This window comes from Bradysia coprophila, assembly GCF_014529535.1.
Source record: "Bradysia coprophila strain Holo2 chromosome IV unlocalized genomic scaffold, BU_Bcop_v1 contig_106, whole genome shotgun sequence".
Taxonomy (NCBI): Eukaryota; Metazoa; Arthropoda; class Insecta; order Diptera; family Sciaridae; genus Bradysia; species Bradysia coprophila.
In genome coordinates, this window is record NW_023503372.1 from 3,282,748 (window position 1) to 3,301,464 (window position 18,717).

The window sequence follows — 18,717 nt, forward strand, 5'->3', positions numbered from 1 at the left end:
TACTTTGATTGTCGGATAAATCATGTGGACCCTTAAAAAAGTTATGAGATGGATAACAAAAAGGTCGTATATAGATGGTCAAATTAAGCAAAGCAATAGCATAACAACATAATAATAATCTCAACAGTCTCGACACATATATCCGGAGAAATTAAGATTTATGGATTGATTTATTGAATTGATTTTCGCCTGATATTTACAACCCACCAAAAAAAATACCCGATTTCAGTTCTTTTCTCTTCATCGTGTTCTTCTTTTCTTATTGCTTTACGAGTGTTGCGTAACGCTCTTTTCTTTCCATTTTTATTCATTTTCATTCATTCATAAATATGTATGAGAATTTCGGCTTTAATGCGGAAAAACTTATTTTTATACTTTTCGGCGAACAAATTTTCCCTGGCGGAATAAATTGTGTTAACATGTGTTACGTAACCAATTTAAGTACTTTTACGAATTGAATAAATTAATGCTCATTTGACTATAAAAGTCATGATAAGAAAATTATTTTACACAAATTTTGGTATAAATTTACTGCTATGGGGTGTTCGAGACTGTGAGCATTTAGTATAAAAGCCATAAACTTTCTCTGATAGTTTGAATGGCACTAAATGTTTAGTATGAGGCGAAAGGGTTCTCGGCATGGTTAGACGGATTATGCGAGTTTAAATGGGAGATTTAGTTACGATTATTGAAATTACATGAGACATTTTCGAATAATTCGAATGAAAATGAAAGTTGAATTGTGAATAAATCAATGGAACAATTGATGTGAAAGGAACGGAAATGTATGGCGGCACGGATTATATTTTTTTGACGGAATGATCGAACATTCCTTTTTTACGATTACAATAATTCAATTTCCTTATTTTCCTACTGCTCGGTGTCGTCTGTTTTTCACAGTGATGAAAAAACAATAGTGAGATCTGGCTCCGTTTGTATATAGCAAGATGTACGTTAAAAATAATGAAGTAATAGATTTGTCACAACAGAGGTGAGAAAATAACAATTTCAAGTTCTGATAGACACCTTCCTCTCCCTTCCTTCTGGTGAACAGATAATTATTTCATAAATCAATAGATTCTTCAAAAGAAGTAATAGATTCAACATGCTTCCCGTCCGTGACAGGTTAATCTTCAAACGTGTTATCAAAAAAACTTAAAAAATATTTAAAGTCAAGAAAACGCTTACCATCTCCATCGATGGAAAACAAGCCAAGTCCATCACCGCCTCGGATAGAATACGTAATTCTCGAATCCGGCCCGGGTGCATCACTATCTTTCGCTGCCACGACCATAACGTGCGTCCCAATCGGCTGGTTTTCCGAAACACTACCACTCAACACAAAATCTTCAAACTGCGGCGCAAACTTATTTTCATTCACATCAATCACCTCAATGATAACGGACGTTTCCGACGACAGGGCCGGCGTACCGCGATCGATGGCTTTCACTATAACACTATGCACTTGTCGTTCCTCAAAATCCAGAGATTTTGTTGTTCGAATTGTTCCCGAAAATTTGTCTATTTTGAACGAACTTTCACTGTCCTCACTTAAACTGTACGACACTTCACCGCCGGGACCGGTATCTAAATCATTTGCAGTCAATACAACAACGACGGTACCGATTGGAATATCTTCACGTACGCGAACAGTATAGTCGGATAAACTGAATGCAGGTGCATTATCGTTGATATCGTCTATGGTGACACGTACAATCGCATCGGAATACAAAGCTGGTTGTTCATTGTTACCACCGCCATCCATAGCACGTATTTTAAGTTCGTAAGTTTCCTGCTTTTCTCTGTCAAGTATCGCACAAGTGGTAAGTATTCCGGTTTGAGAGTCCACCCGAAAATCTTTTGTGTCGGTGATAAGAGTGTACGTAACTTTTGAGTTATCACCCAAGTCAGCATCTGTTGCATTCAATTTGACGATAACGGTGCCGTTTAAAGCGTTTTCGGTGACACGAAAACTTGCAAGGGATTTCTCGAACTTGGGTGCATTGTCGTTTACATCTGAAAAGATGAACAGAATTTTTACAAGTTAAATTAAAGGAAAGAGTGCAAGATATATAGCAGAAGGAAAACAAAATCAAATCAACACTCACCTAAGACAGTAATTGGCAAAACTTTCGACGCCGACTTCTGTGGTTTACCCAAGTCGTAGACGGTCACATTCAGAACGTATTCATCCTCACGTTCTCTATCCAAATAACCAATAATTTTCAATTCGCCATTGTCTGGATCCAATCGAAACACTGAATCATAATCGCCACCCGATATACCAAAAACCAATTTTCCATTATATCCCAAATCTCGGTCACGTGCTTTAATCAACGCAATAGTTTTACCCAACTGAACCGTTTCATTCACTTGAATTTCATTGGGAAAATCGACAAATTCCGGTGCATGCACATTCTCCCCATATCGACTTGGCATCATTGCAAAATCATCACCATTACTTGCATCGCGTCCTGGCATATTATTTCGTTCGGCTGATGCAAGCATTTCCGCTTGTCGCCGTGCAACACCAGTGTCTCTACATTCAAATCCAATGGCACTATCTTCACTCATCATTCTGCCAATGTTCGGCACAGTCTTTTTTCCATTCAATAAACTTATTTGAATTCTCATGACATCAGCAAAATGTGTTCCATCTGTAGCCGTCACGTTCAGTTCTCTCATTTCAACGCCAACATCGTTTAAATCACAACCAACAGAAACAATACCAGACGATGAATCCAAATTAAAACAGCCGTCTTCGTTGCCGGATACGAGCCGATAAGTTATGAAATTTCCTACATCGAAATCAATAGCCGACAGTGTCATTATTTCTGTGCCAATTGAAACATGCCGTGAAAGGTGTCCAACGCAATCAATTTTCTCGAATTGAGGTCGGTTGTCGTTTACATCGCGTACTTTCTATTGAAAATAAAAACATTTTTCCTTTTTGAGTTACAATTCAGAAATGTTAAAAAAGAAAAAGAAAATTCAACATCCCACCCACAGGATATCTACAAATCCCAAACATTTTCAGCTTTGATCTTTCATGATTTTCACAAAAAATCATTTTAAATAAGAAAAAGAAGATTTTGTGTGAAAAGTCTGTTTGTTACGTATAGCCTCATTACATACACAACTCATGATGAAAGGTGAGGCTACACAATTTACAATGAAATAACAAAATCAAATTAACAATTTGAATTTAACGTTAGAAGTTTGGCACAGTCGTATATTACAACCGATAAATTGAATGGTATAATTACGATTGGAAGGATAATTTTTTTAAGTGTTGCAATGCTATGGGGAAATTAGTTGGTATTGTTGTAGTTGCACTTTTTGTGCCAAAGTCTGCATGTCACCAACTTTTTATAATTCCGTTGTCGGTGTTAACAAGCATTTTTGAAAGGGAATACGAGATCAATTAATTTGATTTGTAGCCAATTTTGAGGGTGGGAAATAGTTTTTTCATACCTAGGACCCGAAAAGTGCTACTTCGTCGCACTTTTTCTCTGTCCGATATGAAAAATACTATTCGTTCCACGGACTAAAAGTCTTTTTTAGCGTATTCGATTCCAGACCTCGCCTTCGGCTCTGAAAAAGACTTTTAGTCCTAGGTACGAAATGTACTATTTCACAACAGAGGCAAAAAAAATAGTAATTTTCAAACCTCAGCTAAAATTTCGTTTGTCTTGAGGAACTGCTACACCTTTCATGATTTTTTGATTTTTTTTTCTTCTGAAATTGTAGTTGAACCGATATTTTCTCATACACAAAAACATTCGTATTGATAAGTCTGAAATTGGTAGTTTTTGGTACGAGTAGTGTCTCTTCAGTTTCAAATCGATAAATTGAAACGTAATGACTTTGTTGTAGCTTCTTAGAATTGTAACGCATACTAGAGCTACGCGGTACAATTAGTTTAAGAAATGGTTTTTGGAAATAAACGAAATTGAAATTGAACGTAATGACTTGCCACGGTGAGCTTTAAAAAAATTTTATTAGACCTCTCGTGCACATGGGATATTTTTATGGGAATGTGCTCAGGGGCCTCCCAGGATGACGAAATGACTATTCCCAAAATATTTCGATGGAAATTTTTTTAATTAGATCGATTAGCGGGAAGCTTCGAAGACTGTTTGGAGCTTACTGGTGACTCGTTTGAACACAAAAATATAGTTGCTGTTTAGCCTGAGATGTAAGCTTTACAGCGATACCAATCATCACATTCACGACTACCAACAAACATCTTGTATGAGGCATAGTCATTCAACTAGATGCCTGCGAATTTCAAAGGCTGTATCACACGTGGATGATTTCTATTTTGTCTCAAAAAGTATGTTTTAGTATGTTGTGTTACAAGTATTGTAATGTTGATTTTTTCAACACTAGACCCAAGTTTTCCTTACGAGCGGAGCGAGTAAGGAAAATTGGGTCGTGTGCTGAAAAAATCTCATTACAATACGTGTAACACATCATGCTTTGATTTTGTGCCACCGAGAATTGAAATACGACTCTTTTCAGCACTCATTTTAGTGTTGTAAAGTGACTTATTTCAGCACCCGTTTGATGGGATATTTCAACACTCAAAGCAGTGTTGTTATGGAATTTGTATGAGTTATTACAACATTCGTTTTAGAAAATGCAAAGCAATGTGATCGATCAAATTTGAAGAGTGATTGTTTACCATGAAAATTATGATTTTTTGGGCATTTGTCTATTTCAATTCTCGGTTGGCACAAAGCATGATGTGTTACACGTATTGTAATGAGATTTTTTCAGCACACGACCCAATTTTCCTTACTCGCTCCGCTCGTACGGAAAACTTGGGTCTAGTGCTGAAAAAATCAACATTACAATACTTGTAACATACTATTTTGTTATAAGTGATGAAAAGTGGCATTTGGCATTCGTTAGGACTATATTTGGTAATTTACTTTGCCGTCCAATGAAATTGTTGGTATTTTTACTTGGATGTATCGGCAGAGAAATTTGGCTTTTCTGCCGATACACCCAAGTAAAAATACCAACAAATTCTTTAGGACAGGCTTACGACGTGTCCTCAAAAATTCCGCTTTCATCACGAATTACAAACGACGATTTTTGTGCCGTAAGGATCATAATGAGACGGAACACACAAACAATAACAAAGAAATCACTCTACAACAATTGCATTGTTGGTCTTGTTTATCGGCCGACAAAGTTACTTTTTCGGACGCACATATGTCGCTGTATAAGCAGTACTTTGGTCGAACTTTTCGATCGCAGGTGCAGTGACAAAATAGTACATTTTGTTACGAGTGATGAAAAGTTGAATTTTTCGGTACTAGTCGTAAGCTTGTCCTAACGAGGCGGAGCTGAGTAGGACAAGCTTACGACGTGTACCGAAGAAATCTGCTTTCATCACGAGTCACATACGACGATTTTTGTGCTTGAAAACTGAAATGAGACGAAACCACAACACCATTAACATAGAAATCACTCTACAGCCATTTCAACAACAAAGCATGTACACTTGATTGCGGCCGGAAAAATATATATTAAAATCCATTTTCGTCTCCGGCCTCGAATTTCAGTCTTCAAGCACAAAAAATGTAGTGTCGAATTATGATCCCTAGGCAAAAAAGTAGCATTTTCGACCTTCCAAGAATTTATTTGAGTCATTTGTTATCAAAAGCGACGACAAAAACAATCTTTCAGCTCTGGTTCATTGTCACTTATATAGCACACCATATGTTGAAACTAACGATGCAAAAGATTTTGCATCAAGGCGATACTTTAAACAAAAGAAGTAATAGACTTGATGAAAATATATAGAACGAGATTCGTTTTACCTGTTAAGAAACAGGAAACCAGCACAAGGAAGAAATTAGCTAATTTTCCTTCTGGATGATCGTGTATTTTGAGTGTACAAGGATTTTCTAAAAAAAACCTTCAAAATATTTTCGAGGATTCCAAAAGATTTTTTTTAAATTTTCAATTGATTTTCAAGAATTCGTATTCGAATTGTTAAGAATTTTTGGTTGATTTTAAAGGATTTTATTAAAATCGAAAGAATTTGTTGATAATTTCTTAACAACCAATTTTCAATGTTGATCTGCTCCTCAGAATTTTCCTTCAACTTTTACAATTTTATTTTTAGATATAAAATTCAGCCAAAATTTGTTTACCATTTTTCAGTCATCACCACTTAGACAACTTCTTCAGATACACATCTGAATCCCCACAGGGGATAAAGTTTCAAACGGCCATATTGATCGACATTAGTGAGTAATAGAAAAATGTGACATTGCAGAATCATCAACTCAAGATTCCCAACCCACAATACTTATATTTGAACGAAATGAACATAAAAATTGAATTAAACAACTTTTTTACTTACAATAACGAGCTGCATTTCCGTTTGACGTCTGTATGGCAGTCCCCAATCGCTGGCTCGTACACGTAATATATATTCACGTCGCATGCTCTCATAGTCAATTAACTTTGATGTTCGAATAACACCAGAGAAATGGTCAATATCGAATGGAACATCGTTCAAATTAGCTATACTATATGATATGTATGCATTTTCACCAGAATCCTTATCTCTGGCCGTTACTTTTGTCACTGTCGTGCCGGCCGGTTCGTTTTCATCGACCCAAATCGTAACATTCGATTGTTCGAACACCGGGTCGTTGTCATTCATATCGTTAACATTGATTTTCACTTTGGCCGATGACTGCTTACGTGTACCAGTATTACCTTGATCAATAGCTGATACAGTTAGCGTATAAAATGCCTTTGTTTCGGCATCCAGTCCGACCGCTGTGTATAGCATGCCAGTTTCAGCATTTAAACGAAATTCACCACCTTCATTGCCGCCAACGATTTCCAAAGACACCTGTGCGTTTTTACCCTCATCCCTGTCAGTTACTTTCAATCGAATAACTGGTGTATTTGGTGGTGAGGTTTCTGGCACAGCCACCTCATAAATCTCTAAAATTAAAAGGAAAATAAAGAATTAACAATTTTCAAACTTAATAAGTATAGAATCGGATAAAACGTAAAAACCGCAGAAGTTTTTAGTTTTTGAAGTTTACCGATTATGAGCAAATTCATGAAAGTTTAGTTGGTGCATATTTTATGACAGCTTCACTGAAACCAACCTGACATTTTTTGAATCTAATTCTATGAAAAAGATTTTGCGAGCAGTTCAATGCTATAAAATGTTGCCACGGGACTGTGTTTGTCTTAGCTATTGTATTCTACGCTTTTTAAGAGCTATCTAATAGCTATTAGCATAAAATTACGCTAGACTCTTTTACCATGTCCTCTGTATTTGTCACAGACACCGGTCTAGAAGAATCAACAATCTACCGTTCATGCATTCGATGCAGGTTTGTAGTAATAGTTTTTACAGTGCACACTATGCAGAAACTTTCGGTGGTTCTGATTTTGCAAGTATAAGAGGGAACCAATTTGTGTTTGTTACTCGCAGAATTATCAATTTAAAAAAAAGGGAAAGCAGAAGATGACCCATGTGAGGTTGTGGCCTCTATCCGGCCATCTTCATAAATTGCTGGCGAACCTATCACAGCCTTCAATTTATCACAAGCTTCAATATTTATCGGCGGATAACGATAAGGCGAGCGGCAAAATTTGGTCCGAAAATGAAGACGTGATTTTGAACGCAAAACTGTTGCCTCAGCTGAGAACATTGGATTGATTATAAAAAAAAGCTCAAGAATTGAGCTAAATAATCAAATATTTAATTGTTCGTTGTAATTATTGAAATTGAAGTAAAAATTGAAAAATTGAGAAAATTTCTACTTGCGCAACAGGCGTTGAAAGTCTTTATTGAAAGTCCTTACCTCTATTGAACACTGGTGCATTGTCATTAATATCCTGCAAATGTACTGGCACGATTTTATAGCTCTGTCTCGGCGGTATACCTTTGGAGAAATGAATTTATGGTTAGGTAAATAAACTCAAGAACGTTTACACGTACATTTCTATGCAAAAAAAAATTATTATTCGATGAACACAAGGTGGCTGTTGACCGACCTTTTAAATGGTCAAACTTTAATCACAAAATTTTATGGTTTGCGGATTAGATGCTTCGTTCGTTCGTCGATTACTAAACTAAGAAACTAGGATTTCTCGTAGAATTTTCATTTCTGCCAATTACAATTTTCAGGTTCGAACACATAAGGCTCGAATTGAGTTCGCGTTGGCCTGTTTCAATTTAGGTTGACCCGAAGCTCAACTAAAAATATCAGGTTCGAGCGCTAAAGGATTCAGGATGAATTATGATTTCAGTTTCAATCCGAACTTGATCTGAACCTGAAATTTTCGATTGCGACCTGAATTGGTTCGAGCCGAATGTGACCCGAACCTGAACTTTTACGTTTAGACTTAATCGGAAATTTTCAGGATGGATCTGATCAAGTTCGTATTGAAACTGAAATCTTAATTCATCCTGAATCCTTTAGCGTTCGAGCCTGAGATTTTAGTTGACCTAAATTCGGGTAACTCGAAATTTTTCATGTAAATTTGTGATTTTGTGATAAAAGGCTTTAGGCTAGGGTTGAAATAAGATTCGTTACGAGCATGCACAAGCCATAGGAAAAGTATTCAAATATTGAGACACTAAAAGAAATGGTAGTGACTTTGGTACGCTTGGTACTTTCGAGCACACATAGCTGTAAACTGTTCACGTAAATACCATTTGTCAAATATTTTCCGGTAACTCATGTGCTCGTCGTTGGTATCATATACATACCGAAAGCTAGCCATAATATGATCGGAAGAATAGAATTCCAGTTCTACATTAATGTGTGCACGACACAAAACAAAACAATTTTTAAGTCAAGTGACGCTTTATAATCAGACTTCAGTCAACTCGACAATGGCTCCACGTTTCGCTTTATGCAATCAAATTCGATTAGCAATGAAGTCTAATTAACTAATGAACTTTGTACGCGCATTCTCTTAATTAAGTTAAAACTCTGAGGCACACAACAAAAATGATAACATCAACTACATTCTACCACACACATACCTCGGTCGATCGCACGTAGAGTTAAATTATAGCCCTGCGGTGTTGTCTCCCTATCGAGCAATCGATGCACTTCAATGTTATATTCGCCCGGTTTGTTTGTCGGTTTTATGCGGAAGTGCCCATCAGGATCTCCATCCACAATGTCCAAACTCTTTATTTGTCCATGAATGCCTTTGTCTTTATCTTCGACTCGTACAATGCCGTATATATTTGCGTTCGAATTTTCCGTTATGTCAGGTAGAGCTTGCACGTATATATCCGGAACGTATAGATTAACCTGAAAACAAAGCAAAATAATGTTAAAACACACATGAATAAATCAAACATTCTGTGACGGGTTGTTGTGTATTTCAGATTTTATGAGAATGGGGTGGAAGCGCATAAATTTTCCAACAAAAATAGGTCTTTTATGGGATTGTCAATAAAAAATGAAAAATAAGGTAACGACGAGACAAATATCAGCAGCGACAGACAAATGTTATGCTGATTTTCATATTCAATTAACCTGAAGTTTTCCCTCGCAAAGAGAGGAAAAAGAATAATACAAAATCGAAGAAAATATTCTGACAATACAAACTATGTATACACATCGAGAACACATACACATTCACCCATATAATACCCATAAATAAGGAAGAAGAAAAAGATTTTCAGTTGGAGATTGGCAGTTATTGTTTCGCAACGATAGATATAGCAAAGATTCCAAAGTAGATACTTAATGGTTGAAAGTCAAAATGGTAAATGGAAATCGGTTTTTCTTTTCGGTTGATGTTGGAAAACTTTAAAAGGACTTTTCCGTGCATTTTCGAACGGGTTTTTTTCTCTGGTACTTTGTCGAATATAAATTTTATGAGACATTATGGCAAAATGCTATGCAAAATTGCTGAAGTTCCGTTCAGAAGATAAATTGAAGTACGATAATCGTACATTGTACATTTTCCGGAATTTTACTCAGTCAATTTCGTTGCATTTCGGGTCGATTTGCATCAACTATTCAACTACAATATACGAAAAGAGATGGTTCCATCAATTCATACGTCAAAAACGGTTTTCAATCCAAACATTTAGCCAATTCTTAGAATGGATTATTTTCAAGATTTTCAATGGTTTTGGTATTTATACGGCATAAGTCTTGAAGTCCTTACAGGAAATATGTAGTGATACTGATGTTAAGATTATTGTATTTCAAATAGACAATGGTAGTCTAGCGTCTTTCATCTTTTAGAAACGGTAAGCGTATCGCAAACAAATCATTATAAAAAGTTGAAAAGTCGATTTTGGGTGTGAGTTTTGATGATCCGAGGTAGAGCCGATGTCATTAATGAGACGTGAACCGGAGAAATGAGAACGACAGCTCACGCTCTGACTATGCGAGGTAGAACACACATATGAATCAGACTGTATGGGAGAGAATTCTCTCAAAAATACTTACTTTACTGTACTGTACTGATTCTCTCACATACAACCCAGTTTTCATTGGTTAAGCTTAATCCGCACTTTCCTCAGTTTACTTACTGTTTACGCTACAACAATAGGGGAATTCCGTTCATTTTAGGGGAATTCCGTTCATTTTATTTATACTGAGTATATCGCGTATATTCTGAGTATATCCAGTATGACGAGTATATTTTCGTATATTCCGTATATCGAGTATAAGTCGCATGTGTTTGACAACCGCCTCATTTAGAAAAATGAAATTTTTTACGCGACGGATCTCGATCAAACAAAATGCCAGTGTGTAGCTTGTGATCTCAGAAGTCTGGCAAGGTAATTAGTTCTTCAATCGGACTAATGTCGGCTGAGCGATAAGACTATGAAATCATGTGCCAATCACATACAAAAACAAACATTTTCCAAAGTCTTATCGCTCAGCCGATATTGGTCCGATTGGAAAACTAATTACATTGCCAGACTCCTAAGATCACAAGCTACACACTGGCATTTTGTTTGATCGAAATCCGTCGCCTAAAAAATTTCATTTTTCTAAATGAGGCGGTTGTCAAACACATGCGACTAATACTCGATATACGGAATATACGAAGATATACTCGTTATACTGGATATACTCAGAATATACGCGATATACTCAGTATAAATAAAATGAACGGAATTCCCCTAATGGAAATAGATAGAGAGAGAGAGAGAGAGAGAGAGAGAGAGAGAGAGCGCTGTGAATGGCATGGGAGAGAATTCCTACAAAAACCTTAACTGGGCACATACAACTAAAGCCTTTGAGAAAACACTTTCTTGAAATTTTCTCGAATATTCTTAAAAACGTTCTAGAATTTCTCGAGAAGCATATTCAAGATAATTCGAGAAATTTCTGAAAAATCGAGAAGTTTCAAGAAAATATTTTCATGAAAATAGGCTCTGCATATAACTCAGCTGTCATTCGTTATGCGTGTTCTATATAGCAGAAACGATGTAATAGTAATTTCTCTGACGTAAGCTATGTTATGTACACAAGTTTACACACGAACTACAGAACAAGAAATGCAGTAAAACCTTAGAGTTCTAAAAATATCTCTTTTCGTTGACAGAGCCAATCGCGTCTGCAAAAATAAAATCTCTATTTTTACGCAGGGATATTTTACCTACAATTCACTAAAATCATAGAGGCGTCCTCTCTGCATTCTACCATTCATATAATGAATCGTTACTTGAATCATTGATGTGGGAAAAAAATTGAAATTCTCAAAAACCGACCTTTAAATGTTTTTGAGAACAAAACCAAACACTAACTTATTCCTTATGAACTAGTCAATATACGAACCGCTCTAATGCATATTTCATGCCGAAAAGATCGCGTGCAATTTGAATTCTATTTTCAATATTTTTTTCTTTAAACTTTCCTAAGTGACGCAATTTATTATGCTCTTAACTACGAATGCTATATACCACCAATGTTGCATGTAAGTAGAAACGACTTTATATGTAGGTTTATAGGTATACCATAAAAAAACCCGAGTATAAAATAAGACGTAAAGCAAAGATATTATTTCGTAATCATATGCATGTCATATATTAACGACTCGACTAAATTTTTATTCACCCACAATTTGCATTTATATGAATGGATGGATAATTTTCTGCAGTCACATTAAAAGGGGATCATGCAATAAAAAAAAATGGAATTTCGTTAAAAAAGAATAACGAAAGAGAAAATATGAAGGGAAATTAATCTTTGAGCTGGCACGTTTATGTGATGTGTATCAGAATGTTAATGGCAGAATTGGGAATAGGGATTACTTTTCGTGCAAGTGGGAAGCGTTAAGTTGATTATATTCAATGTACTTGTTTTTTGGGGTTGATATTAAGTGCGTAGATGTAGATTCATGGGTCTGATGTAATATTTTCTTATTTTTACCGTTCGGTCGGAATCGCTAAAGTTGAATAATTTACGAAGCATTTTATTACGACACCAAATTATTTGTTGTGTGTTTTTTCTCTCTCCTTTTATACCGTTCAAACACGTCTAGCATTTAACACTGTAAACCGACTGCAATATTGATGATTACTGATTTACAACGAATTTTACTGGTAGCAGATGTTTATATGGATAAATTAGCCACAACGGGGCAATACAGACTAATGGAAATTTTGTTGAGAAAGACGATAGTCGCATTCATGATGCTATCGCGAGTCTTGCAATACCATTCAATGTCAAAGGTTTCGCATAAAAATTGTAATGAAAAATGTTCGCTCATTGCACTTACCTGTTTAACTTTTATGTGCACTTTTGCTTTGCTGGCTTGACTAAGTCGATTGCTGTTTGTCGATCCTCTATCAGCAGCGACAACAACTAGCTCGTGCACCGATCGATCGGTGAACTTTAGCGGTCTAGTCAACGTTATCGTTCCGCTGGTCGGATGTACAGCAAAGTAGTCTGTTGCTTCCAGGAAACTGTAATAAATTTCGCCATTTATTCCCAGATCAGCATCTTCAGCCGTCACTTTGATTATGCTTTTGTGCAATGGCGTATCTTCTGGTACGGATATGGAGTATTCCGTTGGATAGAACAGTGGACTCAAATCATTCGTATCCAATACTTTAACGATAACTAATGTGTCCGTTTCAACAATGACTTTGTTTTTCGAATCACGTTTCGATATTGAAGCACGCACGTCCAACCGATATTCATCGATTTTTTCTCGATTTAATATCACATTACCGGTACGCGTACGAATGGCTAAAAATGCAAAATCACCGACAATCCGTTCGTCCGCCTTGAACAGACGCTCTTTGTCGCCACTAATAATCCGATATTTTACGTCTAAATCGGGCGTGATTGTGATGCCCAGACGATCTTCGTACGACGGTTGCACGGCAATGGTTTTACCCACACTATTTTCCGGTATCGATACGTTGTAAATGGAATGGGCGAATCGATATTGCAGCTTCGGTGCCAGCGATCCTTGATCGGTTGACGATGGCTCGTTGAAGTTTCGATTAGTGTATGGTGCGGGTTCACCGAGGGCACGAGCTAGCACCATTAAAATAATGGTAGCTATTCGTGCTCCTGATGAGCCGTCCGCACTCGGTGGCATGGCTTTTGTGTGTGTTCTTGGTTAGCTCATGCTAAATGGATGCAGCATCTGGAAGAAAATAGAGAGAGAAAAGATTGAATTAATAAACGAGCTTCATTAACTTGAACAAACGTCTTGCACCAACATAACGATTTTCAGTTCGCTTAGATAATTCTGTAATGCGAACGATTTTCAGAACGGCTGTAATGGTTCATAGACTTTGTATAAATATATCGGATATTAAGATTTATTACTAAAGCAACGGAATGCTTCACCTATTCCATAACGTTGCTAGCTAACACAATAGACATACGTTTGCGTCTAATTAGAGCAACTTGCTACTGTATTTAATCAACGGTGCAGTGGAAATCAATATAACTATTCACATATTTAGGGCTGCTGATTGAGACAATATTTCATCATACACCATAACACCATCCACAGTAAGTGCAGTTTTCGATTCGCTAAACAATTCAATTATTCAAATGTGCTCCTGTCGTAATGCTATTCCCATTTATTAATAAACGTTCAAATACTGATTGATCGAATTGCAAACATCATTTCCAAAATTGCGGAATGAAACATCATTTCCGCAGAGGCAATAACTCAACGCTAATAACTACAGACCGTCCAAGTACTCTGTATTACATCATAAAACTTAACATTAAAAGGGAAAAAAAACCCGGGCATAAATGAAGTAGAATATGTACGATACAGAACATTGGAAACGTACCGCAATCCTTCGTTTTTCAGAGGAAATCGTAATATTCATTCAGCCAGACATTGAACATAAAACTTGAACTCTAATTAGTTAACCGTAAAACCCATTTAATATTCAAAATGCTAAAATGCCGCGCAATCATCTAACAAAACTAAACACAGCCCCCGACCGATCCTTTCATATTCCGTCATGTACATTGTATATTTGTTCCATTCGGTGTTTGTTTGTCTGTAACAAGCATTAATATACCATTTTAACCTCGACCATTCAAAGCAATTCAAATAACATTCATAATATTGTTGAATTATAATTATACTTTGCAGAATCGACGTTCGTATTACATATGTATATATATGGCTATGGCAGTACACTTTCGTATACATATTAATGTTTGCGATTGTTCGAAAAGTTTAATTGAAAAAATGAAAATGTTTTTGTTCACACAATTTTGTGCAAATATAAAATCGGTCGGTGATATTATTCGCAAAAGCCAGTCGAAATGTGTCGCTCTACGGTCAGGTCATGAGTCAATTGAAATTATATTTTATAAAATTTTTAAATTGGTGTGGCAATAAATAAAATTATTCGAAGAAGGTGTTGCCATTTAATCTGACGCAGTAAATAACAAATTGAACGTAAAAAAATAATTTGTTATTGAAATATGTTCATCATAAACAAATATTGAAATTAATACCACCTGGAGTGTATAATGCTTCCAGAGCTAACAATGTTGCATATCGACACAGCGATTTATTTGCGAGTATAGAATTATAGTAAAACAGACCGTATAGGGTGATTTCAAACATTTTGTTAGAAGTTATCTGATCGACCTAACAATTCTGAAAGGTCGTGGTTTGATACTCAGAAATTATTCTCTTTAGACTACAGTCTACAGCTTTTCTCGATTGTAACATTGTATCGAAAATAAATTCGTTTTTTTGCGTAAGACGATCTCTTATCCACACAACCGACAAACAACGTCCATATTTACCAATAGGTTTCTACGAATTTCTAACAAAGTGAGCGTATAGGTGAGAATCGAAGAATATATTTCGTTACAAAATAGTATCAATATAAAGTTATGATCAAAAGCTCTCCGATCCATTTGCAATCCACGCCATTAGTCGTATAAAGTTATACGTCAGAGAGAGCTTTTTTCTCCTTTGTTACGATCTGTCAGTTTTTCTATTTTGCGATTTAGTATGGAAATGAAAACTAAAATTGAGATATCTTTGCTGTTTTAAGTGGTTTTTCGTATTTTTTGGACCAAAATGTTTTAAAATGTGTCATTAACAAATTGTGTGAAAATATTTTTTTTCTATTTTATCATTTTGTTAATGTTAATCGATTCCAAACACATTTTAAAACATTTTGGTCCAAAAAAATATGAAAAGCCATTAAAACAGTAAAGATATCTCAATTTTAGTTTTCATTTCCATACAAAATTGCAAAATAAAAAAACAGACAGATCGTAACAAAGGAGAAAAAGCTCTCTCTGACGTATAAATTAATACGACTAATGGCGTGGATTCTAAGCTTTAGTGACTTAATGACAACTCGAAGCTACACTTTTGCCACTTAAAGTTCGTATATATTAAGGTTTTTAAGGCTTGAACTTTTAATTATTGTCAGGTGAAAGGTAAAATCAAGTCAGGGTAAAAATTTTAAATTCAGGTTCAAATAATCTGAACATTAGGCTTTAGATATTAGCTTCATTGCAGAAAATTTTACTCATGAATGCCTAGCCCGTCCGATCGGGCACTTTTTGGGAATGGAGGTTACAAGTTTTAAAACTAATTTTTAATCGACTTAAAACGAGTAAACGTCCTCTGGAACCAAGTTCTTTCTACGATATGCCTCAAAGATGCACCTGAACCTGATTCAACCAATTTTTACCTGATCTAAATTTACCTAAAAACTGAATATATTGATCAGGTCACACCTAACCTGAAACCTGAAGGATATCTGAAAATTTATATGAAAATTTCAGGTTACCTGGGTTCAACACTGGGTTCAGGTCAGGTAAGGTTTGTTTTCTAAAGTTACCTGACCTGACCTGTTTGAGATAATACTGATTTTTGACCGTGGTCGACCTTTGTCGACCTGTTACAAACTTTAAATAAGATGTTCGGCATCAATCAATCTTCTTAAAATTTCATTGGTCATTTGGGTACCTTCAACGTTACAATCCGTCGTATTTCCTTTCAGATAGTTTAATGTTATGACATTTAGATTTTAAACCGTTGCCCTATAAAGTATGCACACATGCTCTCAGTCTACTAACAGAAGCAAAACATTCAATGCAATACATTTTCGAATCCTGACCTCTAATAAATTGGTAAGCGAAACGACCTAATGAAAATTGAAGTAAACGAAACTTTCAATTGATCGTTCCAACGAATAATTTGTTTCAACATTCAAGATTTTTATGGCTGTGTGTTAGTAAATTAGTCAACCCACTTTTTTATGTTGCTTTAAAAGAAACCAATAGCCTTGTTATTACAACATAAAATAGGAATAGTGCACGGAACTTAATGTTGTAGTTAAAAGGGTAGTTTATTAAGTTATTGGTTGCTTTATTGGTAAAGCTAAGTTAAATGGGAATAAACGAGCCATAGTTTAACCAATCGTGTGTGACAAAATTACCATAATATGACCTCAATGAATATACTTTTTAATTTTGTATATTTTCTACGATAAAATATGCAAAGACTGACGACTTCAAATGAAAAGAAATAAGAATGCTAATTCAGTTTATACAACGGAAACCCCTTTTTATTGCAGGCTGTTTTTCTTCTTCTTCTTCCATAAACGTAAAATTTATATCGCACAGCATAAAAATGGAATATTCATCTGGATGAATTGGTTTGTATAATTTCGAAAACACGGGATGGAATGGCTACCATTTTTATGATGTTAAATAAACGGAAATTTCTATAGTGAAAAAAAAATGAGAAAAGAAAAATTGTTTGACCGTGCGGGTATATAAGACTGGAAAACTTTTGTGGCAGAAGAGAGAAAGAACAAAAAAAAATGTTCTGTGTAAGGCTAATTTAATTTTAATTAATATTTATGATCTTCTGCCGTTTTTTTAGGACCAATTTTAAGATACATTTTCGTATAAAATATACTGGTTTTTGATATCCACAGCACCTTTTAGACGTAAATATAGGCGAAGAAATTAATTTTATAAAATATAAAGAGAACAAAAATTAGCTTAAAAGAACAAGAACACCTTCGCTGGACGAATTTATTTAAAAAAAAAAAACGAAAATTTTGGACTTTTTCATGTACACCGTTTTTTACCGAACTAAATTGCTGTGTCATCTGAGAGTGTAACTGAAACGGGGTTGATAATTAATTAAAACAAATTTGCGAATTAATCATTTCTTTTGCAGGCAATTTTCAGACATTTGCGTTATTAGTCAATTGTACACGTTACTTTGTGGAGCTGTGTGTAGCGTATTGTGCATCGAAAATGGAAAGACCATGACATACAGAAAAAATAGTGGCGTAAAATATCGCCTACACCTTGAACTAGTTTCAATAATTATATCAGTTTATCGGAGGTATATCCAAAGTGGTTGAACAGAAATTTAGCTGGTATACCGCTATGAATGTTTGTACCTTTTCATTTCATGTCTTGTTGTTAGGGGTTTTTGTTTCGTCTTTACTTTCTTGTCCTATTCGGGAAAGTACAATCAAATTTTAGTCGAAATTTGCTTCAGCTGATTTTCAGCTGGCTTACTCATACAAATAAAACGGGCTATGAGTGTGTATAATATGGTTCTACCACCACCACGCGCCTGCGTGTTCTGTCAAATCCGTATTCACACTAATAGCCATATTTGTATGTAGTAGTGAGGGAACTGAAAGTTTCGACTGAAATTTGATTGGCCTTTACTTTATTAACTTTCGCAACTTTTTTCTATCTTAACCATTTGTTTGCCTTTCATAAATGGTAATAGCAGTATGAACAAATGCTCTGTGCTGAAATGGTCTGGCTAGGGACCAGCCTAACCTAAAAGATCTAGTACAGCCTTCTTAGAAATTACAACCAATTTTGAATAAATCGGTCGAAATCCAGCGAATATTCTACTTATTCTAAGCAAAAAATGGTCCACTAAAACGGCCCCAATTTTTTTTTATAAAAATTAATATTGACCCAAAATCTAGTACGTCAAAATACTAAAACCATGCAAGTCAGACAGAAAAATACAGTTTTTGGATCTATGCAATAAATTGAATCGCTCTGTTTAGTCAAAATCTTGCGATATATTTATATTCAAAGTTGAGAAAGAACTGGGTAACATCCTAGATATTTGATGATAATACATTCGACCCCCGTAAAATATTTGGCAGCTATCCGTTTCGGGTAAAATTAGGCTAATATAAAAACGAAGCACTTTGGAAGCATTACGTCGAAC

General features: G+C 35.5%; 1 protein-coding gene across 7 annotated transcripts in view; it reads right to left on the reverse strand.

Annotated features, from left to right (window-relative positions):
• The window catches only part of LOC119070958 (fat-like cadherin-related tumor suppressor homolog), a 274,427-nt gene that overhangs the window by 111,538 nt on the left and 144,172 nt on the right, over positions 1–18,717 (reverse strand). For all 7 annotated transcript variants that reach the window (XM_037175522.1, XM_037175521.1, XM_037175520.1 and 4 more), the window contains exons 2-7: positions 12,760–13,638; positions 9,044–9,320; positions 7,854–7,934; positions 6,383–6,978; positions 2,109–2,922; positions 1,189–2,016 (exon numbers count right to left, since the gene is read on the reverse strand). In XM_037175522.1, coding sequence (XP_037031417.1) covers positions 1,189–2,016; positions 2,109–2,922; positions 6,383–6,978; positions 7,854–7,934; positions 9,044–9,320; positions 12,760–13,590 — 3,427 coding nt within the window. In that variant the 5' untranslated portion in view covers positions 13,591–13,638. The remainder of the gene's footprint in view (positions 1–1,188; positions 2,017–2,108; positions 2,923–6,382; positions 6,979–7,853; positions 7,935–9,043; positions 9,321–12,759; positions 13,639–18,717) is intronic.